Raw genomic sequence first — 26,720 nt, 5'->3', positions numbered from 1 at the left:
TGGCTAGCGCTCCAACACATTGAACGTGATGTGCGGGGCATTTCCGACACATCTGTAAGCGATTGACTAATCACAACAGAGCCGGCCAGCCAACCAATCAGAGCAGACTGGGCTCTGGTTTCAGACAGAGGGTGAAAAGAGGTGCTGCAGCACAGGCAGTATGAGAATGTAAATGGCTATTTGAACACATAAGCATGAAACATGTCACTGTAGAAGAAAGTCAAGTGAAGCAAAGGCAAGTGCAAATATGTCAGTTTCAACGTCTCTTGTAAGGTTAATCAGTATGTAAAGCTGTGGAGGGGTGAAACTATATATCTGGTTCCAATTTGAACTATTGGTAGTTAGTACCCTTAGCTAAACTTTTTTAGAATCAATCATCAAAAATGGCCATTTATGGTGGCCAAAGAATAGGATCAAATTGTGTAAAAATCATTAAATCCTGAACTTACAGGTTTTCTTCTTTGTGTCTTTTCTTTTTTTTAGATATATTTGTAACTGTAGGGAATACTTTGAGGCAGATTACTCGGCTTCCTGGTCACGAGCTTGAATTTAAAAACATTTCCCCTTTCTTTTTATTTTCTAAACTCCCCTCAATGCCTCCAAATGAACCATGTCCACATCCTCAAACTCAAGCCTTTCCACTGTTTTGGTTTACTGCCACTCAAAGCGGAGCAAAGCCTGCAGTGGGAATATAATAAACTGAACTGCAGTGAACCAAAAACAGGGTGCAGTGCACAAAAACAGACCTTTAAAACTTGAATGCTATTATTTTGGTGCTTGTTTAAAAAGCCATTGAATTGAATTGAACAGTGCATTAGACTCGAGCATGGTGGCAACTGGTGAGGAGGGTACCTATGCAGGTCGAAAGCCTTTTGAATGACTTAAAAACTGTTTAAAGGGGACGATAAATCCCACAACAGACATTTCTAATTGTGTTTGCATGTACAATTCTATCAAGACTTGTGTATGTTAACTGTTGAAGAGTAAGAACCTAATGATGGAACCATTACCACAGCAACAGTGGCGGTTCTAGACCCATTTTACTAAGTTGCCATGCTGGGGCCAGTTATTGTATGAGAGAACACATTAATGTGCGACAAAAGAGACAAAGACAGTATTCAAGATTTGTAATGTTTTTAGTTCTGTATAAAGTCATAGCGCACAAAAGAAACATAAAATACAATGATGATTTAAATAGAACCACCAATGTACAGCAAAGAGAATTATTAAGAGTTAAGCTTAGAATAACATTAGTTTTTCTTAGCCATGCTAGCAATTTGTTCAATACATTGCAATGTTGGTTTTAGGGAGCAGTTACACCTCTTAGGTCCAAATGGAAAAATCTCAACTGTTATTGTATTGCCTGAAAATGACTTACCAATATTCATGTTGCCCAGAGGATGAATTAAAATGACTTTCAGGACACCCTGGCCTTTCTTTAACCAGGAGGTAGACAATTGTAGTTTTGGCAACCACTGATTGGATCATTGCATACCTCCGCCCAAGCTGCGATTAGACAGATGATCTTTTGACAGATGAGTGTATGATGCCTTTCCATCTCAATAGAGAATGCACTCTTTTGCCCTTCAATATAAAAAAACCCAGTGATGGCACTGTTTCGTTAGCATTGGCACGTCTTTGTTAGCCAACATTGTTGTGTAATATATATTCTTTTTCCCTGTACTTACTGTGTTGTGATACACTTTTCTGGGTGACATGGGAAACTCATGTCACAATAAACAATTGTGAATTCAATTTTATTCAAATAACTGAATAATTATGGTTTTAATCAAAGCTTTTTCATTAAATTATGACACATCAATTGCATGCATAAAGAAAACAGCCTTGTTCTAGAGTTTTTCCAGACACACTTCTTACGGTTACCTTCATATCTTCCATTATTCTCAGGCTGTCGTAACCATATCGTAATTACTCCACTACAACAGGGGCGAGACAAAGCTCTTGAAAGACACTTTAAAGATTTGTTCTATCCCTATGTCCAATCTCGTAGCTACAAACATCTGAACCTATTTTAAAAGATAGTTTTACCCAAGGTGCTTTTCGTCTACTCAAACTCCAGAGTGGACATCACAGTTTTGTTCGCCATGGTTCTACAGTACACACATCCATCCTTTGTCTGTTTGTGTTTTTCTGAGCTGCAGATTGACTCTCAGCAGGTTTTCTTTCTCCTTCTAGTGTGGGCCTGGGACCTGACCGGGCTAACAAATCAATACATGCCTCCGCCAGTTAGGGGATCCGTCCGTGAACTGCCCAGCATGTGTGAAAGTGTTATGTTATTTAGTTTTTTTTGCAAAGGAGACACACAGGGAGAGATTCCATGCAATTTAAAATAGAGTAGAATATGGTGAGCCAAGGTTTCATTATCCTCCAGGCTACTGTAGTCACACAGTCGACAGCTTGTTCAGGGAATGGATTTTACAACGAGCCCTACAGTAAAAGCAACACAGACAAATGTGATTTTTACAGCATTGCACTGCTAGGAGAGACAAATTCTCCATGTGAAATTTGCAACATATCATATACATTTCAGCAAAGCAAATCCAATTTATCATGCATTACTGTTTGCATGGGTTAGCATTTCCCCAGAAAAAAGCATACGTTTTGTGACATGTGACAAACCCCTCCCTCGTGAGATGCTGCAAAACCTCTCACCTACGGCCTCAGCATTTCCCAGCCAAATGGTGGTGCATTCCTGAGGCCAGAGGGCTGATTTTCTTTTTACTTCACGAAAGCTGGGGTGTCAAAACAGGTATGTCACAGTCGGATGCCTTTTTTAATCTGCGTCTCTCTCCTCACGGGGCTTCCAGTCCTGCAGACAGTGTTCCCTATTTCTTCGCCGCGCTCACTCAGGGCTTCTGCTTCTTTTGGAACTCATGGAAAAGGAACAAAATAGTGTGGCCAACCTACCTTCAAACTGACATGATCTATTTGTTCCTATTGTCTCTGTTGCTTTGGTTGTTATCGTGCGAACAATTTAGGCTTGGAGGATTTGGCAAATATAAGTAATTGCATTAGGTTGACTGATATTGCCATTGCGGTTTGATGAAAGAGGCCCTATGATGATTTTTGGGGTTTTCCCTTTCCTGTAGTGTGTTATATAGGTTTTGTGTATGTAAATGGTCTGCTAAGGATAACATCACTAAGTTCCCTCCAGAGGGAGTTTCTCTCGCACACACTCCCCCCCGCCTGAAATGCCTCCATTGGACTCCTTTGTTTACTTCCAGTATATGGTGACATATCTACTTAACTATTGTGCTTCTATTGGCTAGTGCTACAACCCATTGTACTTGATAGGCTAAGGGGCATCTCTAGGCAGTTGACCAATCACAACAGAGCAGACCAGCTAACCAATCAGAGCAGACTGGGCTCTGGTTTCAGACAGAGGGTGAACAGAGGTGCTGCAGCAAAGGCAGTATGAGGCCCCAGCCCCACGAGGACGCATACGGCTAAACGCATAGGATTAACGCAAACGCAAAAAAGCTTCCATCCACACGCAATGTTCACCGGATAGTGTCTGTCCACACGAGACAGCTCCGTTTAGCTCCAACCGCTGGAGAAGCTGCAGTACATATTGAGCCTGTACGTGACGGCGCTGTAACATCCTCCACAAAAGCAGCAAAGAAGCATGGTTGTCATGGTTGCCCTTCTGTTTATTCTCCGCGGTATTAAAGTTTAAATCTTCCGGACAAAATTATAAAAGTGCCGGTCAAAGGTCTTCTTTGTTATTTATTGAGCTTTAAAACAAATGAATAACGATTCTATATAATATAATACATGGAGCCTCTCTCTTTCCTCCCTCTCTTCGGATAGCGTCAGTGTCTGTCTCAAGCAGCAGCTGATCCAGTAATGAGTGACCCGGCCGACAGTAAAAATAAACATATTTATAACTAGTTTAGGTAGTTTGAGAGGTAATTAAAATAGCTAAGGGTGATGATCTGACTTGAAGTGTGTGTTTTGCTCCGTTCACCGCTGCATCACAGCGGGAGGAGCTGCAGGTGAGCAGAGCTGTGTGTCTCCGTCCTGTCAGATTAGACTTCACTCACGTTTATGTCCATATCGAGAGAAAGATAAATAATCTGAATATTGCTATTGCGTCATCATTATCAGAAAATGATCGTAGAGGGCGCACACACGGAGCCGTTGGACCCCCTAGAGCGTTTCGATGAACTGAAATAATCTGTATTTGAACTGTGCTGTACTAGTACCTAAGCAGTCAGTTTGACATTATGACTTGCTTGTCATTGTATTTTCATGTTTTTTTAAAGAATAATGAACTTGTCCACATTGCTTGCCGAAAGGGCAGATCTGCTGGCACTAACAATGTCTACTGCTGTGGAGAACACCCTCTCGCTAGGGACAGAGGTAGCAGATACAGCAAGGTAGCACTTTGCTAACATGGCAACATAAGGATATTTGGCGTTTGTAATAGCTTTGGCTCAGTCTGAACTTTTTGCGAGTGGTGGAGGCTTAAATGCTAGTGGGAGTTGGGTTTGCACTTCAGTCTTTTGGTACCGGTGATATTCACGTTCGGGTGATGCCTTTTCAAATGAGTATGCAAGTTTGATGTATTGCCAGAGTAACACATTTTAGTTGAACAATGCCGACAAACAGCTTTGGTTCGATCCACCTGTCTTTATCCGTCATCCTTGTACGTAACTGCGAAACCAAAATGTTCCCAAACCGGAGACTTCAATGATGCTGGAGGATTTTCGAGCTCAACTTTATCTGCTTTCGACAGTTCCTCAAATTACTTACTAAAAAGAACGCATCCTTCTGACCAGCTGTCATAGCATGCCTCTCGTCCAATGAAATGACTTGCTCGCTCTATGACGCGTTGAACCCAATGTGAGCAAATTACTCTGAAATGCTGCAACGCAGCACCTGAGATTACTTCCAAGAAGTTGTTCACGTTCTCAATTTTTTTACGTTTAACGTTATATTCGTTCGGTACACTTCGGTACACACATGTACAGAACCGAAGGGCCCGCTACACCCCTAGTAGCCAGGGATATCTTTTCAGCTCCACAATACTGAATCATTAAATTTTTTGTTTTACTATTGTTAGAATTCATAATTAGCTTCAGAGTAACCAATGTCTGTAAAGGGATATTTCCAGGGAAAGGATGAAGTAGCAAGATGATTTAATTCAGTGCACTAAGCAGTGTGTGTGTGCCTCAGCCTGTCACTAGTGGACGATGAAAACATCTGCAAATGTGCGTTTGAGACATGTGTGTGAGTGTGTTTGTTTCTCATTGATGAAATATAACATTAAATTACATGTCACTTGTTAGACGCTTTTATCCAAAGTGACTTACTTACTCAATACTGTGGGCAATCTCCACAGGAGCAATTTGGGGTGAAGTGTCTTGCCCAGGGACACAACGACATGCTGACTGCAGTTGGGTTTGAACCTGTGCTCCCCTGATTCAAACACCAAGGCTCTATCCACTGCGCCACACGCAGGGACATGCGCATATTTCAAACCGCATATGTGTCTTTGGTCTCTTTCACACACATTGACAAATCCTCACCTTCCGCTCATTACGGTTGTTGGCACTAAGTTTGTTAATGGGACATTTTCTTTTCTTTTTCTGTCTCGCAGAGTCTTCGATCCTGTCGTTCGACGGCAGCATGTACATGAAGGTGGTCATCCCAAACGTGATGCACACAGAGGCGGAGGACGTCTCCCTGCGCTTCATGTCTCAGCGCGCGTTCGGGCTGTTGATGGCCGCCACGTCCCACGAGTCTGCGGACACTCTGAGGCTGGAGCTGGACAGCGGGAGAGTGAAACTGACGGTCAACTTAGGTATCGTATAAACCGTTCCCTTAACCCCCCCTCCAACCCAAGAGGAGGCCTTACTGTCTTTGTGTTTTATTTTATTTTTGGGTCCAGACCTAACACACACTAAACCAGTTTTTTCGTAGTTTGTCTTTGTAGTTGCATGTCTTGTTTTGCCTGGACTGTACGTTTTTTCTGCCTTGATGCTTTAGACGTCTTTGTAGATTTTGATATCCATTATTCTTACAAGAAACACAGCTATCCATGCTCTGTAGCACATCTTTTGAACACATCATTCTATTTTGTGTACAAATACATTTCACTTTTTTGGAAACTCCTCACACATGCATTCATTCTGACAACATGTAAGCTAATATCCTACCATCTACTTAGAATAAGAGATTATTGTTGTACATTCTAAGTGCTCTAATAGTATGCATTCTTATGTGGGTCTGTTCCAGTGGTCTGTCTTTTATCTATTTTTATATGATTTCTCCCATGATAGCAGGTCCATGTCTCTCTCCGTCCATTAGTAACCCTGGCATCTCCCATGCCTTGTTCAAAGATGGCACTCACCCCTTCAAAGGCCCCGAAGCCTGCGGCCCGTCTGGCAAACAGCCCGATGCCACCGCACCCAGCGCGCTGCAGTAGAGGAGAAAATCCCCACAAAACACATGTGAACATACAAGATATCTCATATATCTTTTCTGTAAAAGGCATTTTAATTGGTAACCACAGCTGCCGGAACACCTTTAATCAACTTTTAAATGTTTTTTTGCCAAAGATTAAAAAGACCTGTAGAAATGCAAATGATATTCCAACTACACACACACAGGACCCTCTTTGAGAAGGTTTTTTATGCATCTGTACGTGTTGGTGCTGCGTGGCTCGAGGCTGTTTGTTCCCACTTTTCTGTTGCGGTTGACGGCACATGACCAGCCTGGTCACATGGATTTCAACATGCACCTGGCAAACACAAGTTCAATAGATGGAGAAACATTTCATGTTAAAGAAAAAGCTACATTTTAAAATGTATTTTTGCTTTTTTGCTGGGTTGCAAAATCGATGTGGCCATTGAGTTGCAAGCGACTATTAAAAAAATTAAACTACATACAAAAATAATACTTTTATGATGCTATTAGCGTATCTAATTGGCCATCTAATATCAGCCATTATTGGTGCAATATTATTGACTTCAGCTTTTAGAGTAATCAATTGGATTGGGATTCAATTATATTTCCAGTATCAGTATAAGGACTAGGTGAAACATGGCTGCCAGGGTCATGTGACCGTCCCCGGAAGGTGGCTTTTCTTGCTCTTGGTTGTCTGCAGCTGTAACCTTGAAGGATGCGATTTCATCTGTCACTTATTCACTTATTCTCCCCCCTCCCCATCTAGACTGTGTCAGGATAAACTGTAACACCAGTAAGTCAACACTCTTCTTCTGCAGCCTTCTTCTTCCTACACTGTGTGGTTTTATAGCCTGTGTGCTAGATGTAAGGGCAGGAATGTGTGAATGCCGGGGACTGATAAGAGGATTTCTCAGATAAGAGGGTGGGGGAAAGTAATAGCCAGAGATTAAAGTTATGCAAATCTGACTTAATGTACTATTTTAATAGCACACTTCTTAAATTGATTCAGGCACCTAGTTTCTAATCTTTCCCTGTATGCTCATAGCTGCTAGCTTTTAGACCCCACGGGCTATCTTATATGTTTTCCCAATTATACAGTAATATATTGCTGTTTCTCACTCGCTTTGTTTTCCTGCCCTAAGTATACACACTGCAGTATATAGGCTTCTAATGTGATATACTATATACAGTATAAGGTGTCAGGAGACATGCTGTTACTCATGAAAGGGACTCTTATTTTGTATTCTGTTCAAAAGTGCCCACAAGGCTTTTAGAGAGAATTATAAAGCTGAGCAAAGGCTTAAAAGTAAGTCCAAGTATGTGTTAGATTCGGTTTTTTTTCTTTCATAATAATACAAATAATAATAATACAGTACAGTTGAATAGACAGAATTCTAGGAAAGGCAATTGTTTAGAATTTAATTTATTTCCCTTTAAATGTATATATATATATATATATATATATTCATTTCAATGTAAATGTCTTTTTTTGTTATAGTTTATCATTTGAGTTAGTCTTTTTTATTCAGAAAGAGTACATTTTTATCACAGCATTTAACAGAAGCTTGGATACAAACTACAATATGCCAAAAAGAATCTTCACAATATCATTTAATAGTTCAATCGTAGATTTAGCCTTGAGTAACAAAGAGGATGCTTCTCTGTATACTGAAGTTTGCACCACACTTGTATTTTTCTATAGATAAGATAAGATGGTACTTTATTGATCCCAATTTGGGAAATTGTTTTTGTTGCAGCAGCATAAAAGACAAGGCTTTTTACAATAAAACAAGAACATAGAAATAAACAAGAATATAAATAAAATAAAATATAAAATGTACATGTCGAAATATAAAATATACATGCAGATATTATATATACAAATATATATATACATAAATATATGACATGGAATATTAAATATAAAATATTGAACAGATTATATATGTGTAAAATGTTCAACATGGTTTTTTATAGGCCTAGAGTAACAGTTTACGAGTTTAGTCGCACATTAACAATCCTAATTCTAGTCTCCGAATCACTTCAAGTGACCACTGATGAACACTGCTGAACCTTGTGTTAAACGTCTTCCAGCAGATTCAGGATTCTGACTCCATGGGGCGAGGCTGCCTTCTAGTGGTTTGTTTTAGGAATGACTTACACAATATCCGTAGGCCTCTTATCGTACAACGAGAATACAAAACTAGAACATACAAATTAAGAGAATATAAGCAAAGGAAACAGAAACTGTTATATTACATGTCAAATAGTCATCAGGGCTGCACAATTTGAATAATTCTGATCATTTTTGACGGATGTGCAATAACAATACAGGAGTAATTGATCTTTTTTGCAACACATTTCTCATAATTATTTCCAAATATATCAATTTTATCGTGCTGTGATTTTTTAAAGATGACCTGTAACAAACATATATGTAATAGCCACCTCTTTTGAGTCGTCGTATGAGTAACAGCAAATGTTTTCTTTAATTTAGTTGTCAGTTGTGATTTATTGTATTTGTTGTTAAATACAAAAAAAAGCTAAATGTAGCACTGCTTAATCTGCAAATGATAACTTTTTTATTATTATTATGACTACATATTAGTTCCAATAAAAAGATAAATACTCCTGGTTGATTTTTCAACTGTCTGTTTAATCAGTTGTGAAAACAGATTTTGTTGGTGCTTGGTCCCCCCCCCCTGACTAACTAACCCTCCTCTTCAGGCAAAGGTCCTGAGGTTCTTTATGCCGGACAAAAGCTCAACGACAATGAGTGGCACTCAGTGAGAGTGGTCCGCCGCGGTAAACACTTCAAACTCACTGTGGATGACGACATGGCTGAAGGTATTACTCCCATGATTAAAATCCAAAATATGCATGATCATGTCGTTTAATTGTTCTTATTTATTTGTTGGCGGGCAGTTGTAATCCTTATATCTTGTTTTTTAGTCTTTGTGTTTTGCCAATTGTTAAGGCGCAGACATATACTCATTAGAGATGTCCCGATCCGATTGGGGATCAGAGCCGATCACATGATTTTCAAAAGATCGGAAACAAGAGAAAAAAGTCGGGATCTGGATTTTTTTTTCAATAAAATATTTTTATTATTTAATGTTACAAAACAAAAATGACCATGTTCACGTCTTAAAGTCATCCTGAGGCCTTAATTTTGGTTTCAAATTACACAACATCATGTGTGTGTTGCTTCTTTTGGGCTTGTTTTCATAGACCTGGTTGCTTATTTCTCTCAAATCTGGCAAGAGAGTGGGCAGGTCGCAGTGTCTAATAGTAGCAGTAAGCTAACGAGAGGCTACGTTCAGCTGGTGACTCGGGAGTCGGGACAGAGAAAATGTCAGGAGTTTGGAAGTATTATAAAATTGAAAGCGAAGGCAGTGTAACAGCCAGATGCAATGTTTGCAAGGTGGAGGTTCGCGTAGTGGAAAGAACAGAGCTACGTTCAACACGACCAATCTAATACGCCACCTGAGAAACAAACACCAACAACAACACGACGAGTACACAGCGGCCACTCAGGTAACGGCACCGAAACAACCGACACTTTCAGAGACTTTTAATAGGAAAGAGAAACTGCCCCAGAACAGTGAAAAGGCCAAAAAAATAACAGCCAAGATAGCTGAATTCATTGCGTTGGATGACCAGCCGTTATCTGTTACCTTTTTTTCTCTTAATGCATTGCATGAAGATCGGATCGGGACATCCCTAATACTCATGTATCTCTTCCTTTGGTTTTTGTTGGAAAACTATTTCTTTCATGGTTTTGTTGCCTTAACTTGACTGTCGGTGGTAGAGTTATTGCATCAGCCTGACACAAAGTGAAACTGGGCTGTTGCTGGTTTGAAGGTTAGGTTGCAGTATCCTCCCTCCTCCTCTTCCACCCCTTCATCCCTCCGCTTCTTCTACTTTCTCTTCCCTCCACCTCAGGTCAGATGGCGGGCGACCACACCCGCCTGGAGTTCAACAACGTGGAGACGGGCATCTTGACCGAGAGACGCTTTGTCTCCTCTGCTCCCTCCTCCTTCATCGGGCACCTTCAGGTAAAAAGTGCAATACATCACAACACTACAGACAAATCCTTTCAACAAATGTTAGACACTTGGTCATGTTCCAAAGAGGAGGGGACGTAAGTCACAATTATTTATAATCTCAATTAATACTCAAAGACACTTTATATTTTATCTTCAGATGTCACTAATATTATTTACTAGAAATGTCACTTTTCAGTAAGTATTAAAGGAATGGAAATGCATCTATTATTTTAAGGATAATCCTCTGGGCTTTGAAATACATTTCTTTCCTTTGATTGGGTTTACTCAAACACAATGTGTGGCAACTTCTCTTACAATGTTACCATGGCAATCTTGATTCAATTAAGTTCCTCATTTCAAGCTGTAGGGCTGCTTGAAATGAGGAAACTGTGCAATTACTTAGTTTCATATTACTACAACGATATTACCTAATAGTTTAATGAAAGATAATTACACAGATATTCCAGCATTTTTTTTCCAAAATGATTTTATTAAATATTCAATTAAACACCATCTTAAAGTGCAGTTTTCTACTTATGCTATTTTTAACATGATTAAAGAAGTCCATTTCGCATTTTTCCACAATGCGTTTACTAAAATCAAGTTGACGTTTAAAAAAACAATATACTGTGCTACAAAGTGTTCTTTCTCATGTATGTACCCCATGTACACACACTTCTCTCCCCACAGAGCCTTAAATTCAACGGCATGCAGTACATCGACATGTGCAAGAACGGCGACATCGACTTCTGCGAGCTGAACGCACGCTTCGGGATGCGCTTCATCATCGCCGACCCCGTCACCTTCAAGACCAAGGGCAGCTACCTGGGCCTGGCCACTCTGCAGGCATATACCACAATGCACCTCTTCTTTCAGTTCAAAACCACCTCGCCTGACGGATTCCTCATCTTCAACAGCGGAGACGGGAACGACTTTATCGCCGTAGAGCTGGTCAAAGGGTGAGGATGAGAGGATGTGCAAAGGATGTTTATGCCATTGCTCGAGTCAAGAGATGATTATTAAAATAGCCATTATTAATTTACTAAAATCCAAATCTCTGATGCACCTTTTACAAGCTTGTCAAATCAAAAAGATCGCCATACTGCAGGTACAGTTATTTGTCTTCTTCAGTTTAAATCCCATTAGTATCAGAGTAGCATGCTACTTATGAAGTGCTACAACAGCAAAGGTACAGTGCACATAAAAGGCAAACGACTTACATATTAAAGAAATAGGCAAGCACACGTAAATGGTAGTGAGCATGTGAACATGTATTGAAAACCCCAATAACATTAACAAAATGTTAAACACTTATGAAGTGTATATTACACATCAGTTTGGTATTGCTCAGATTTAACAGTCTGTATTGTTTGGCGGTCTACTGGCATCATTAGACGGAGATGATGGAGATATGTGAAATGGAACACTCCGATAAGCTTTCCATAGATTTACAATAGAGGCCGAGACACTTAACATTAATTATATACAGTTTATATTAATAGCACATCTTAAATTGGAGAGAGATTAAGTAGTATACGGAAACATTACAAGCAGAAAAATACCCAACATAAGGGTTAGAAATCTAAATGGACCCAGAAATCTAAATGAACCTAACCCATAATTTTAATGGTCCCAAAACATTTTATTTTACACATTGGTTTACAATAGGTAAGATATAATAATCACATATGCTTAACAGAGAAAGCCAATGGTATAAAATAAGTGCATTTCAGATTAGAGTCAACTTGTTTAGAAGTCTGAGACTATTTAGTGTATTTAGGACTGGACATATTTGATTTTTTTTTCCAGAAGATAAAAAGCACACATACAGCAAACACACGCACATATCTTCACTAACAAAGTTCCTCTCCTGCAGGTTTATCCACTACGTGTTCGACCTGGGGAACGGGCCCAGTCTGCTGAAGGGGAACAGCGAAAACCAGCTGAGCGACAACCAGTGGCACAACGTGGTCATCACCAGAGACGCCGCCAACACACACACGCTCAAGGTGGACTCAAAGTCCGTCACGCAGAATGTCAACGGAGCCAAGAACCTCGACCTCAAAGGTACCACAGCCTCGCTTTTTCAGAGGTTTGAATAAACCACTTCATGAATGTCAGAGATTAGAATACAACCCTACAAGACTTGATTCGATAAAGTCTTTTTTGAAAAAGTCAAGACTCTACTCCATCCCTTGGTCTTTCATATTATTGACACATTACCTGTTTAAGATTATAACTTTTTTCTCATACTCAATTTGTACAATTAATAGAATCATCCAACTTTTTAGATTTTTGAAAACATTTCACTTTGTTTCTAACATATAAAGATGGTAATTGCAATGTTGCAAAAATGCATGATAATTTCCCCCAAATACATACCCATCCAATAAAAATAATTCAATATCTGTCTAAGTATACTTACTGTTACTTAAGGTTTTGAATGGGATTGAAGGAAAGGCAACTTTTTTACGAAATAATGACCTTGTCACACCCATAAAAATGTGTGACATTGTAAAACACACCGATTTGGTCCAATGGATTGTGTGGAAAGAATTAAGATCAATTGTACCAATCAAGTAATCTAGCCTGAAAACATAATCAGCATATCTGTCATCAATATTAAACACTCAACTGGACCTGATGGTTAAGTTATAATATTCATCACAAAAACAGAGGTTAACTTCAAACTGGAGAATATGTGACCCTAGTATTTATTCAAATCACTTATTACTCTCTTCTCGTCCCTCTACAGGTGACCTGTTTATCGGGGGTCTAGGGCCCAACATGTACCAGAACCTCCCGAAGCTGGTGGTCTCTCGGGAGGGCTTCCAGGGCTGCTTGGCCTCAGTGGATCTCAACGGCCGCCTGCCAGATCTCATCAACGACGCCCTGTTCCGCAGCGGGCAGATTGAGCGCGGCTGTGAAGGTACAGACGGCCCTTAGCGAATAAGAGTCATGAAGGCGTCTGAGATGTATTAGTCTAATTAGAAGGCTCCTCTGAAGCCCCTTAAAGCCACTCGCTGGCATTGTCAATCCAACCTATTTTTTTTTTCCTGCGCAAGAAACAAGAAACTTCTTTTTTTTGGCTTGTTAACTTTTTATGTTGCATCAATATTTTTTAAGTTAAGCAGGGGTACTCAAACCTGAACAAAATATTAGGAAATATGTGTATTCACAATATGAACTCAAATGAAAGTTACATAAGCTAAGGTGTTTTTTTTAAATGCTAGATTTAGAAACACCCAAATATTTACTCACCTGGCTTTTTTCCTTCTCCAGCATCTACCATTTGCATTTTAATACACCAATTTGAATGATGTGGCATTTGTACAGCAATACAATAACTCATGTTATAGCTGATGTTGTTAATATAATTACAAGTCAATATGCTTTGGCTCAAAACTGTTTAGGGCTGCACGATATGGAACAAATATAACAAATGTAGACTTTATTTACAATTACAATATCATTCATGATATTAGAGGGATTAATCATTTAGCATTATTATTCTCATTATCATTGAAACACATTTAAAATGATCATGTGGATATATTTTTAAGAGGATATGTACCAAACAAAGATATTTTACTAACTCCGTAGAATGCAATGTGTACTCTGGATATACATGCAGCTCCACTATATTTCAATCAACATATTATTTACAAATATTTGGGATTCAAAAATATTGTGCTTTCTGCAATTTCAATATTGCGATTAAATGTAGATTCATGTGCATAACTACTCTCTACTGTATATAAGATATTGTTTATTCTCTTCTAATTTAAAGTATATTGTGTCTAAATACACCATGTCTCCTGTGCACTGTGCAGACTTCTGCCTGTGACCTCTAGAGGGCAGCAGACGTTTGTAATAAGTTATGCACAGTGGCAGTGATTTTCAAAGCTACTTTAATACCTTATTTAACAAAGAAAACACCACTGGGTGAGATATTTTCCAACCCTCACTAACAAACCAACAACTCTCCCCAGTGTTGCCAAGGTGACAAACTTTGTGAAACTTTTTTTTTACGAACGCTAACAATGCTGCTCCCTCACTAACCTTTACTCTTGTTTTTCGCTCTGCTCTGTTCTGTTTGTTATTTTCTTTCTGCGCTAACAAAGTTGGTTTCACCAAAGCCGACCTGCAAGGTAGAGGGTCAATCTCAGCCTCTCTGAGGCCTGCTCGCCTGAAAGTCTGCTATGTGCAATGCATCGTGGGTGTCACCGTGGCAGTAATGTTCCCTGGGTGCCGCGGAGGAGGTTACCTGCTCTCTGAAAACAGAAAAGTTGACGCTAAGAGAGAAAGAGAAAGACAGACTAATGGAAAAAATACCTGTTATTTGTTCCCCAATGAGGAACATTGTTACGGCGAAGGAAAAACAACGTATTTAGTAACCAGAAGTCACATTTTTTCAAAGTCGGGTAACTGCACTCTGATACTATGGCCCAATTCCAAACCAACCCCTAAGCACTCCCGCTCAAGCTTTGAGACAAAATCCCATCCCTCCGACAGAAACAAAAACTTTCATACATATTCGTAACGTAATGCTTCCACATTTGCATCTTTCGGACAAAAAGGTATAAAGATAAATTACAATAAAACTCCCAAAAACTGTAAAGGCATTTCTTTTTCTTTTTGTAAGCCGCTTTTTTTTTTTAAATCGGATGTTTATGAGCTGCAGTCCCTGTGAATATATAACATTTTACAATCAAATTAACAATTCTACTCGTTTGACTAGACCCGCATATAATACAAATATAATGTTACCTTCAAGTTAACATCGGTATGACAATATTAAATGTCTTAATTTGCACTTTTTACTGGTAAATGTTTGCGCGGGACTATGTGTTTCTTGAAATACACAAGCACCGTTGCACCTTGTCATCATGCTAGTAGGCCTATAGCATTGCTGCTATGTTAATGTAGCCATACATATGTTTGTTTACATATGATGCTAGCACTTCTACCCATACTTGTCAACCCTCCCGATTTTCGCGGGAGACTCCCGATTTCATTGTCCTCTCCCGGTTTCTTCCCGGGGTCATATTTCTCACGCATTTCTCCCGATTTCTGACAAAATCAGATTTACACACGACTGTTTCCACTCGGACTTTAATACAGCGACACCATTGTTTGGTTTCCATGGTAACACGTCTCTTTAGTAGCGCTCGCAACTCAAAGTCTGAGAGGGTGAGGCAGATAGTCACAGAAAACGGAACAAGAATCGAAAACTACTCTACTCTCTGCTCACTCCTTTCCTGTAAAATACAGGTCAAAATACAGGTCCAGCCCACACATGGTGCTACAGGCCGCAAGGCAGTGCACTTAGAACTACAATAAGCATGTTGATGTTAATCTAACGGCTCCGGCGATCCACTAGCACCCCCCCCCCCAATTTTGCATTTTGAAATGCTCCCGATTTCTGAGGTCTAAAGGTTGGCAAGTATGCTAAATAAGAGTCGGATAAATGTTCTTATAGAATATTGTCCTCCCTGCTAACCTCGAGGCTAAGTGTTTCCATATTTGATAAAGTTGCAAAGAGTACACAGTATATTTAAAGAGAGTACACAGATTAGATAAGTGATGTTCATGCCGTCTACTGCCGTCTGAAAGCACATCTGAAAGCAGTGGTAGGTAATTTGTGGGAGTGCTGTATTCTTCTGTGAAATGCCACATTAGAGGCTGTCACTGCACATCTCAGCACCATCAGACCCCTCTCTCTGTCTCTCTCATGTAATCAAAAAAAAAATCACATTTGGTGCTTTACCCAGCTGAGTGTTTTTGAGTGCGAGTGACCTCCTGCTGAACACTCGGCGAAATCCGCCAATCTCTTTCGCTGACAAACAAGCACAGAGGCACGCATACCAACACGAGATTCACAATTATGCGAAAGTGTGGAAGACGCCTGGTTGACTCCCAACGCCGTGCATTGCACAGTAAACGCACCTTCAGCTGGCAAATCCGCTCTGTTCTAATGTCTTCTCTTCACATTGTCTCGCACCAGACAATTGACACTTGCATTCGTCCACCATTTTGATTTATTTTAATTTACTTTGGTTTGTTTACAACGTGGTTATCAGGGGGGTTTATGTCCCCCCCCCCCACCTCACGTGTCCGTCTAGACTCCTACATGGGAATTGTTTATCTTGTTATCTACTGTATGCTTGTCTTTGTCTGCATTCCCTCCCGGTATAAGTATTCAAAGGTACCAAAGAGCTATGTGTGGTGTAGAGGAATAGCAAACACACATCCAAGTTTGACTTTGAATACCCTCCTCTACTCCTTTCTGACTGAAGTGCATACACGGGGATATGCGCTACGTGTCCTCTTTTTTGTTTCTTTTCTGCTCTTCATGAATTCTGTCTGTCTAGTGTTCACCGTGTATACTCACAATGAGAACATGTTTGGAAAGATAATTTCTAGGGTTAGGGTTAAAAGCTATTATATTTAAAAGGGGTATAGTTTAATTGAGTTAGTATCCATGAGTTAGGTTTAGGATTACAAATTATTATATTTAAAGGGGTGTGGTTTAATGTAGTTAGTATCTATGAATTAGGGTTAGGGTTAGAAGCTAACATTTTTAAACGAGCTATAGTTTAATTGAGTTAATATCCATGAGTTAGGGTTAGGGTTAAAAGCTATAACTTTTAAATGGGGTATAGTTGAATTGAGTTTGTATCCATGAGTGATTTGTTAAAAGGTTTTTTGTTCATGTCTCGTCTTGCTTGTCCACAGAGGGAATGCAGCGTGCTAAGTTTTACTCTGATAAAACTTTATAAACTACTTGTTGGAATGATATATATTGCATGCATGTCCACCTGCACACACACTTAAAAAATAAGGAAATGAAGGGATGTTAACAGTGTCATCACATCGGCCCAAATGTGGTACAATTCGCTGTAGCGTGTCTTTAAACGCAGATTAAAACCAAACTAGCATAGCATCCTTTACAGCGGAGCGAATGCCGATGCTCCCGCTGCTTGAGAAGCATGCTGTTGATCCTGTGAAAACCTAGACGCCTCTGTTTCGGCTTGCCACTGTGTTTGCTGCTTTACTCAGCATGACACATGATTCCCTAGACAGTTTTTTTTACATCACTTGTACTCCAGGTCGGGCTTCCTGTGGTGGCACTGTTTACTCCTTATTGTTTCTTCATGCTGTATATCTATCTCTCGAGTGCATTTCTTTCTGCATGGGTACTGCATTGTTTAGTCTCAGCAGTAGCTCTTATTGGTTCTTGACTTTGTTCCCTTGTATCTCTCCCGCCTCCATTCCCCCCCCCCACCTCCCTACTTACTGCCTTTTTCCAGGCCCCAGTACGACGTGCCAGGAGGACTCGTGCGCCAACATGGGCGTGTGTATCCAGCAGTGGGAGAACTTCACCTGTGACTGCTCCATGACGTCTTACTCAGGGACTCACTGCAATGATCGTGAGTACAATTGAACATTTACCTGTACTTGGCTTGTATGTGCGTTAAAGTCTTATATCTTCTATGTGTCCTGTGGCTCTGAAAGGAGCTGTATAAAGTTTGAGAAAATGACTCAAGCGGCATCTCTTCAGCAATATTGGGTTCAATTTGGGCAAAGAATGGCATACACTTTAAAAACTCAAGCTGCATTTTAATTGTAAGTAACGGGTCAAATCTTACTTAACCGGTGATGGTTGATATACTCAGATCTTTACTTAAAAGTAAAAGTAGAAAATAACACATACATATTTTTCTTAAGTAAAAGTAAAGTATAAGCATCAGAATATACCTAAAGTAAACGGTACAATATACTTCTGGATAACTAGATATGTCACCCAGGGATCAATACAGTTTGATCCTTACCTTTAGTATTACAAAACACAATATTTTCTGACTATATTTGGTATTATTCATCTGAATCTGAATATTCTAAGTAACTCAAGCTATCATATAAATGTAGTAGAAGAAGTATGAAGTGGAAACCCTTAAGTACCTCACCTCACAAACTCAGTTTTTGTCCACCACTGAATACAAACCATATTAAGAAGTAAAAGTCACAACATCTCAGACAAATTGATATCTACAGTAATACTAAAGTGTTGAAGTGCTCCTTTACCATGTCCATTGAGTCAACCCCCCCCCCACTAGCACACACAAATACACTGTACCCAACTGCCATATTTAGCTATTAACATAACCATCGTCTGCATAAAGGGTGTAAATAGAAACCACCCATAACCAAGATAACGTGTAGTCATAAAAACTATAATCACAGACAGACATAAATTGGATGCACCTATGGAGCCGCTGCCATCCTGCATTAAACAGTGAGTAATACATGAAGCAACTGAGAGATGCTGACAATTGTTTGAGGTGTTTTTTGCTGCAATGCAGGCAATTTATCGTAATAAGTGCTTGATGTTCCGAGCTTTTTCCGGGCTTGGGAGTGACTGCTGATGTGTGTAAAACATCCACTTCTGCCTCAATCGCCTTTTCATCACGCCCTTCAAATAGCTATCATATAAGTGTGAGTTTGTGTGTGTGTGGTATCTCTTATCCCCATGACGACAGGGGACTTCCCCTCAGTAATCACGCTTGGCGGTCTTTCATTTAGCGGTTAATAGTCGGGGCATACTGCTGCTGGGCCAGACTAATGAGGTGATGGAGGCTGTTAGGAGAACAGCTCTGTGAGCGCTAGCATCCCCTAATCATCCGGACCTTTCTGATGTTAGACCCCGGCCGCTGTGTATGACTTCATACCTCTCAAATGTTCTTCTTGTCCTCTCTCTTTATTGTCCTCCCACCTGACGCAATCGTTTCCACGCCCGGCGATCAATCGTCTTCGGCTCTCACTCGGTGATGGGAGCTGTGTGTTTATGTGTTAATTAGTGATGAGAAGCCAGCATTCATTTACTTCCTGGTACTGCACGCGATGGAGTGTGTGATGCATGGAGGTTTCATTGATTTCCAATTGACGTGGAAATATATCTTAGGAGCTTGGATAGTAACTTATTTTACCTCTCATGACAGGTTTAAGTCAGTTCTCCTTTTGTTTCGTAGATACATAATCACGTATATTAACTTAACTGTGAATAATAGCATCCTTAAAAAAAGCATTGTTGCCTTAAATGTTGACTTTTTGGTACTTTTCTTCTCATTTCCTGTGCTAAGAATCTACACACTCAACATCTAGTTACTCCTCTTGGATGAATATTCTGATGACAGCATGTGTCTGTGTGAGGTTCCATCAGTGCAGTCCCAGACCACCAGGTGGCAGTAAACCCCCGAGCAGGACCGCACACTGTCCCTCCACACAGGGAGAAAATTAGATGCAATCCCCCGAGCATGAAATCAGCTTTCCTGTTATTTTCCTCTACTGCTTTCCCCTCTTGTGTTTCTCACTCTCTCTGTCTTTATCTATTCTCTATTACAAACACACAACCCATCCAATTTCTGTAGTTATGGATCATACAGAGAATATTGTTTGATTGTACCAACAATGCAAAATACAATCGTACTGCCAGCAGTTTTATTGTCCAATTGAAGCGATAGAAACACTGTCTTGCGTGTGTGTTTTTGTATGACTGTCGTTCTATCTGTCGAGCCGAGAGAGAGTTTTTAATTAACAATTTGGGAGTGGAGCTTCTCCCTCTGTTTCCCTCCATCTCTCTGATAGCTGGCAGCAAACATCAGTAATTGTCTGCTTCTCTGACTCTGTCTCTAGCCACTGTCCAAATGAAGAAACTTGAGCAAAGTAAAGTGAACATTTCTGCCAGTGAAGCCTCCTCCTCGCGGTCTCATCATTGTTAGCGTTGAGCTTCCCGTACCCCTCTCTGCACTCCGCTCATTGTAGCCAACAGGGCTGTGGGTGGCGAGGAGAAGAGAAGAAAATAAAAACCTTAGCAGGGGGAAAAAAAAAAAAAATCTACACTCCTTCCATTTATTCTTGTGTACCCCTGCAGCCAGCACTTTGTCACTGCACACCTTTACTTATGGGAACAAGGCACAAAGGAGGCCACATTAAGACCCATTCGGAAAATCTGGAGGTACATATCGTTTAAAAAAAGAAAGAAAAGGGGGTGTGTCTTTTTATAGCATTTTCTTCCTGCTTGGTTCTGGCTCACTGCTTTTGTCATGCTCATCTCCATCTCCCTGTCGTCTCGTATCCATCCCCTTTTTCCTCTCTTCGCCTCCTCTTTCTCCTTCTCTCGGTTTTCTTCTGAGCGGACCTCTCCCTGTCAGCTTCTATGAATACAGCATATTTTCATTTAAATCCAAGGACATGGGAGCTGTGGGCCAAGTAGGAGGAGCAGCGGACACTCCTCTTCCACATCCAGAGCAATTACTCAACTTACGTAATAGAATTATCTCCGCTAAAGGTTGCCGCATTGTTCCAGAGTCGGGAACATGGTAAACAAACAGACAGAAATAGTGGAAACGGGCGAAAGAAGACGCGCAACAGAACACTGTTTGTCAGTTTGATGCTGGCATCGGTAATTGCTTGGATAGATTTAGTGATGAATTTATCTGCCAGTGTATTGATCCCAGCCTACCCTCTGCTGCTGCTCAACCCAATGTCCTTAATTCACTTTTCAAGGCATGCTCAGAGGGCTGTAACCATATCTGGCTAACTGCTTACATAAATGACACTGTAGCGGCATTGCTTCCTTCACTAACATAAAGGAAAATAATCATGGCATTCGCCTCTTAGTCCTTTTTTCCCCCTGCGCTCTTTGGGGAGAGAAGCGAATAGAGGAACAATAAAGTACAAAGGAGGTCTTGGGGTTGAGGAACAAGCTGTGTTTGCTCTAGTCCACAATGTTCTTCTCTGGAGAAAATCAACAATGATAACAGCGTTTTCCCCTATTGACTGATGTGTCTGCTCGACAGTAATAAAAACAGAGGGGGGGGAAGATAAGGCAGCCACATAATGGCGCTATTCAATTTGACATGACGTCAATGATGAGTGAAGGTTTAAAGAGCAACTTCCAGATTAAAGACACCTTTGAATAAATGTGTAGGAAAATGATGAATACACTAGATTTTCAAAAAAATATACAGAAATATACACAACAGTGACATCTGGCGTCGTTTTTGTAAGAAATGTTCACTTCCGCATAAAAAAGCCTCGGCGCTCGACCTCCTGCGTGTGACGTAACACGGGGGACACAAGGGGGAGAGCGGCAGGTGTAACGTATTAATAAACATGGATCCCAATGCTAGTTTCGACACAGAAGACACAGAAGAAGTTGAACATGAATATTCGAATGCATATGATGGACCACAACCTTATAATTATGAGCCTGCTAGGCGTCCAAGAGACCAGGAGCAGCCAAGGATTAGAAGAAATAACGGCCATCGGAGAGAAATTGAGCTGTGGTGTGAGGAGAACCAGTGGAGAACTGGGCCGCTATCTTGGTGAGTGACCGGCGTTAGCTACAGAATGTTAGCTAACGTCACATCACAACATTGTAAAGTTAGCTATCATATATCAGGCTATAACTAAAGTAGCATTGATAATATAGTAACGTTACTGGTAGGACTGTTGATACTGATCCATAACAGAAACTAATGCGCAAGTATCAGCCGTCTCTCGCGTTACCTAATGCAACTCCACACTACGGTGCTGTGTACCGGAGGAGAGACGCCAGATACGGCTGATACTTGACGATCTGGCGGAGAAAGGTTGTGGAGCCTCCGTTGATATGCCGTTGTAAATGGCTTGATGGAAAGCAGGTGTGTTGTCGGGGAGGGTGCACAGCTGATTGCAGCAGGTGAGTGGAGGTTGAGCCGGGAGCCAGGAGTGACAGCCACCACGCACACACAAACAACACAGACAGGGGGAAACAAACAAACACAAAGGAGACGGCTGGAGCAGTACAGCCACCAAAGCGTTACCTAATGCAACTCCACACTATGTCTTACGGTGCCGTGTACCGGAGGGGAGAGAGAGAGAGAGCAGCGAAGGGGGGGGGGGAGAGAGAAGTAATACGGTTTACTGATAAAGCTGTGGAGAGTATGTGCAGAAGGGAGGTGGATGCACAACGCACCCAGGAACGAACGTTAGCTCCGGTCCTTTTTACTGTGGACTCGATGTCCTGACAGGCTGGTATTTGTGCAACCTGCACAAACACAATACTGCACCATGATTACAAATGCTGAAATACAATGTAAAACTACAGAAAAATACCAGCTCCTTAAAACACAACCGCTCAACTCAACGCAACTACTAACTATACCCGCGGTCAGAGAGCGGAGATGTGTCCCCTGTGTGATGTAATATGACGCGTTTGACGTATGACCTTAAAAAAAAGCAGTTTTTAAGAGCAGAGCTCAAAATTGCTCCTTTCCCTCTGAATTCCTGCCTTTATGTCTCGTAAAACATATCAAATCCTGCATTCACTTTTTTAATTGTAAATTTCAAGCAAGTTTAAGCATAAATGTAGAAAAAATAAAAACCTGCAAGATGCTCTTTAAGAAGAAATAAGGGAAAAGGCACATAAACACGTGCACACGCCGCTGGTATCTATAGACCTCTTCATGAATTCTAAAGGAGCTTTCATTGGAGCATTGAATAATTTAACCTCCTGTCTCTGTAAATGGGATTAAGTAGCTCGAGCCGGCTACGCTAGCCAACAGGTGTTGGGCAGAGGTTAGTTGGCTTTGAAGCACACTCCAGGAACTATGGTGCTTGGCATCGTTTCAGCTGGGCACAGATGTAGCGCTGGCAACTTTAGATAATACATGCATATCTTTTTCAGCCGGTGAAGGCAATCGATATTAAGATTAATCAGGTAAAGGATGGCAGAGACAAATAGACCTTTTCCCTTCTTCTTCTAAAGGCTTATAGAAAGTTATCTTAGAGTATGTGAACGTTCCTTTTGGCAAAAGAGGGCTTATAAGTGGAGCAAAGAAATAGGGGAACATTTGCCTATAAATACCACAGGTAGTTCAGAAATGGGCCAAAAGAGTTCCATAGAGAGTGATTTATTTCTTCAAGGCACAATCCATCCTAAAAGCACACATTAGAATGATCTCACTCTTTTTGTTGTTGTCAAACACTTCGTCTAGAGACGACTGAGGCATCACATGATCAGGTGGCTTGAACAGGCACTTACCTGCTGCCTGCGGAGTCATCACAAAGGGATGTGTTTTGGATGATGGAGGTTGTCTGCTTTGAGGAAACTGCTCCTGTTGTTGTGGATCTGTGGCTGGAGGAGAAGTGTAATTGCCCAACATGAAGCCAGTGGATTTGCCCGAAACGCATATACATACTAATGCTGTCAAAATTATCGCTTTAACGGCGGTAATTTTTCATTTTTAATTAATTGCGTTAAAATATTTAACACATTTAACGCATGTGCAGAATGGCCCGCCCCATACATCCCACCAGTGGCAGCGCCAGGGTATGGCTGGGGTAGGCTACACCCATACCAAGAAATGTCTTAGCCCCACCATGAAAAATGATGTTAAAGTAAGCAAATTAAAGTCCGCCAACTCGCGCCGTGAATTGCACAGACAGCAGTTAGTAAGATTGATTTCAGTAACTACTTGTCTGGAAATACCGAAGACCAGAAACGGTTTTGAAAACTTTTGTCACGTAGTGATCGTCTTCTCAATAGAACATCTTTGATAATGTCTTCTGGCCAATCAGAATCACGATAACGGCGTGGTGTTGTTGTTCAAGTGTTTTTCAAACCCACGGTTTGATGATTGATAAGTGTGTGGGCTGTCTTTCATTTTGACTCACAGAACAATGTTATAATAAACATACATACATACTGTATGTTAAATGGATATATCTGCCTTCTTTCATTTATCTTTCCATTCCCACAACAATATACATAAAGTAATGGCATATTTTGGACATAGTTCGAATGGTGATTAATCATGATTAATTAATTTTTAAGCTTTGATTAATCTTATTAAAAATTGTAATCATTTGAAAGCCCATACACAAGAGTGCACAAACATAAAGTGGTCCCTTCAAGGATTATAATCTCTCTATCACTTCATCACTCCTTCCCCTTGTTTTATGATATCTGAATTAGAGCGGGAGCTGCATGTCCAGCCCTTGGGCGGTCTAACGAGCTGCCCTGCTATTGGCTGATCAGGGTAATGATGCTTGCCCAGCACTGCATCATGTCACTGTGATAAGAGTGGATGTCGCTGGTGTCAATCGATGTGTCACCGCCGTGCTCAGAGCGCGGTATAATTGGATATACGCAGCGCTGTGGAGCCTAAATGCCCCGGGGCCAGAAGAAAATGTAAAAAGGGTAAAAAGATGAAGAAGGAAGAGAGATGGAGATGTTACTCCTCATGAGTGTCAATAAATGGCAGTGTTGAAGAAATGTACAGTTTTCAATATTCTCGGATAATTTTTTTTATTCTCATGTGTGAATATATTTCTGTATTTCTAAGCCATAAGTCTGAATGTGGGGTTATTCGCTGGTAGTTGACGTAAAGCTGCATTTCTAATATTTCTGTATAAATAATGGATCAAATGATTCATTTAGCTTTAACACCTTTTAGTTGTTCTGGTTTACAACTATGTTCTTATTAAAGAAGCCCTGTAGTATTTACCTAATAACATAGAAGTGTTTCCCTTAGCAATACCAAATAACTGTGTATATATTTGAAGTCTAACAACGTGAAGAGCACATTTTGTATAAAACGATGTCTTTTAAAACATATTTTGTGTTTTTCTATCCAAATGTACCATCTATTTTCAATGATTCGTGGTGCATTATAGTCACCGACCCTCTTTAAGCATAATACTGCGAAACCACCGGCAGAATGTGAATGGAGAACTGTTTTCATGGCTCCTTGGTACTATTCGCTGTCAAAACATTATAGGCTATCTTTAACTTGATTTACAGCGAAGGCAAGCAGATATTCTAAACTCAAAACCTTTAGAAATCCCACTTTACACCACCTGCTTAGCACTAAATTGAAGACAGACAAAGTTGGGAGCTAGCTATGGAATATAGTGGAGTATTTAGCAACTGAGGTTGGAGGTTGTTTGAGAACTAAACAAAACAAATGATCAATTCTTGTCAGGACAGAAACAGGCAATTGTTTGACAAAACGCTAGCTTAAAGCAACGTTATATCTATTTGAATCCAATCCTTGTTCGGTATTTAGTTTGTTTTGCTTCGCCCAAATAGGCAAAGGAAATCCCTTAATGCAATTTTAATGTAATAGTTAAAACATGTAATCAGTTACTTGCTTGGTTTCTGAGAATGAGTTGAGTTAAGTATCCATGTCATGTAGTGTATGTGCATTAAGTACAGATAATAGGTCTGGTGGGATGTACTGTAGCTTAGAATAAACACTGTTGGCAGGGTACAACCGCTCCAGCACCTAAGCCCCCATAAAACCTGACATTGTCACTACATTGTCAAGGCAGTGTGTTATTTATAAAGATGTTAGTGTAGATACTTTAATTACTTCACCTTTAACATATACAGGCAGTACATCACAATACATTTCTGGCTCCGATGCTGAAAGAAAAGCAGGACAAATTGATCATTCCATTAGAATACACCAAAAACATAAAAGCTACCATAATGTTGTTGTTATTGTTGCACCAAGGAAATTATGGAAGTTGTACTGATGTGATAAAAAAACAAAGGTCCTGACTTCCAATACTGTCTCTAGTTACAACTCCTCTCAGACTTTCCTCAAACTGCCTCTGTGAGCGAATACAAGAGATGTTGTATGGTGGGAAAGGAATGATTGAGTTGAACACATTACAGACATTTACGATGAGGGGCATCCATCTGTTTGGGTGCCAGGCGGGTAACCTTGAGGCTGCCAGAGCGTTCCCAGCACCCAGCCTGCCCCTCACAGGCAGAGAGCCAGGCTACAGACACATCCATCAACACATGTTCCTAGACACATTTCAGGAGCAGCGGCAACACATACAAATCACCCAATCAATACCTCCAACGCCTTGCCTGAAGTTCAGGGTTTTGGGCAGGAAAATGTCTTGAGTAAGAGCAGACCAAGCACATGTTTTTGTTTGCCGCCGTGATATTTATTTTGGTTCTGGTCCTTCATTCGTACTTGTCTCTTTCAACATCTTCCTCACCTGTCTGTGTTTTTGATCTAATGTCCCAGTAAAGATGATGAAATGATCTTTGCTGGTAACCGTTTGTTATCACTGTTTGAGAACAACGACACATTGTCAGGAGAATGTGGTTAAACCCATCCTGTGGTTTTGAAAAGGCCAAACAAATAAAAGTAATCCGTCACTGGCAGACAG

General features: G+C 40.5%; 1 protein-coding gene across 2 annotated transcripts in view; it reads left to right on the top strand.

Moving 5' to 3' along the window:
* Positions 1–26,720, top strand: part of nrxn3b (neurexin 3b) — a 332,817-nt gene that overhangs the window by 126,814 nt on the left and 179,283 nt on the right. For both annotated transcript variants that reach the window (XM_079642411.1, XM_079642410.1), the window contains 9 exons: positions 5,624–5,827; positions 7,199–7,225; positions 9,160–9,279; positions 10,378–10,490; positions 11,172–11,440; positions 12,358–12,548; positions 13,237–13,410; positions 14,606–14,632; positions 17,795–17,914. In XM_079642411.1, the coding sequence (XP_079498537.1) occupies positions 5,624–5,827; positions 7,199–7,225; positions 9,160–9,279; positions 10,378–10,490; positions 11,172–11,440; positions 12,358–12,548; positions 13,237–13,410; positions 14,606–14,632; positions 17,795–17,914 (1,245 nt within the window). The remainder of the gene's footprint in view (positions 1–5,623; positions 5,828–7,198; positions 7,226–9,159; positions 9,280–10,377; positions 10,491–11,171; positions 11,441–12,357; positions 12,549–13,236; positions 13,411–14,605; positions 14,633–17,794; positions 17,915–26,720) is intronic.

Source organism: Notothenia rossii (genome assembly GCF_949606895.1).
Source record: "Notothenia rossii genome assembly, chromosome: 8".
Lineage (NCBI taxonomy): Eukaryota > Metazoa > Chordata > Actinopteri > Perciformes > Nototheniidae > Notothenia > Notothenia rossii.
This window is presented reverse-complemented; position numbering and strand designations above follow the sequence as displayed.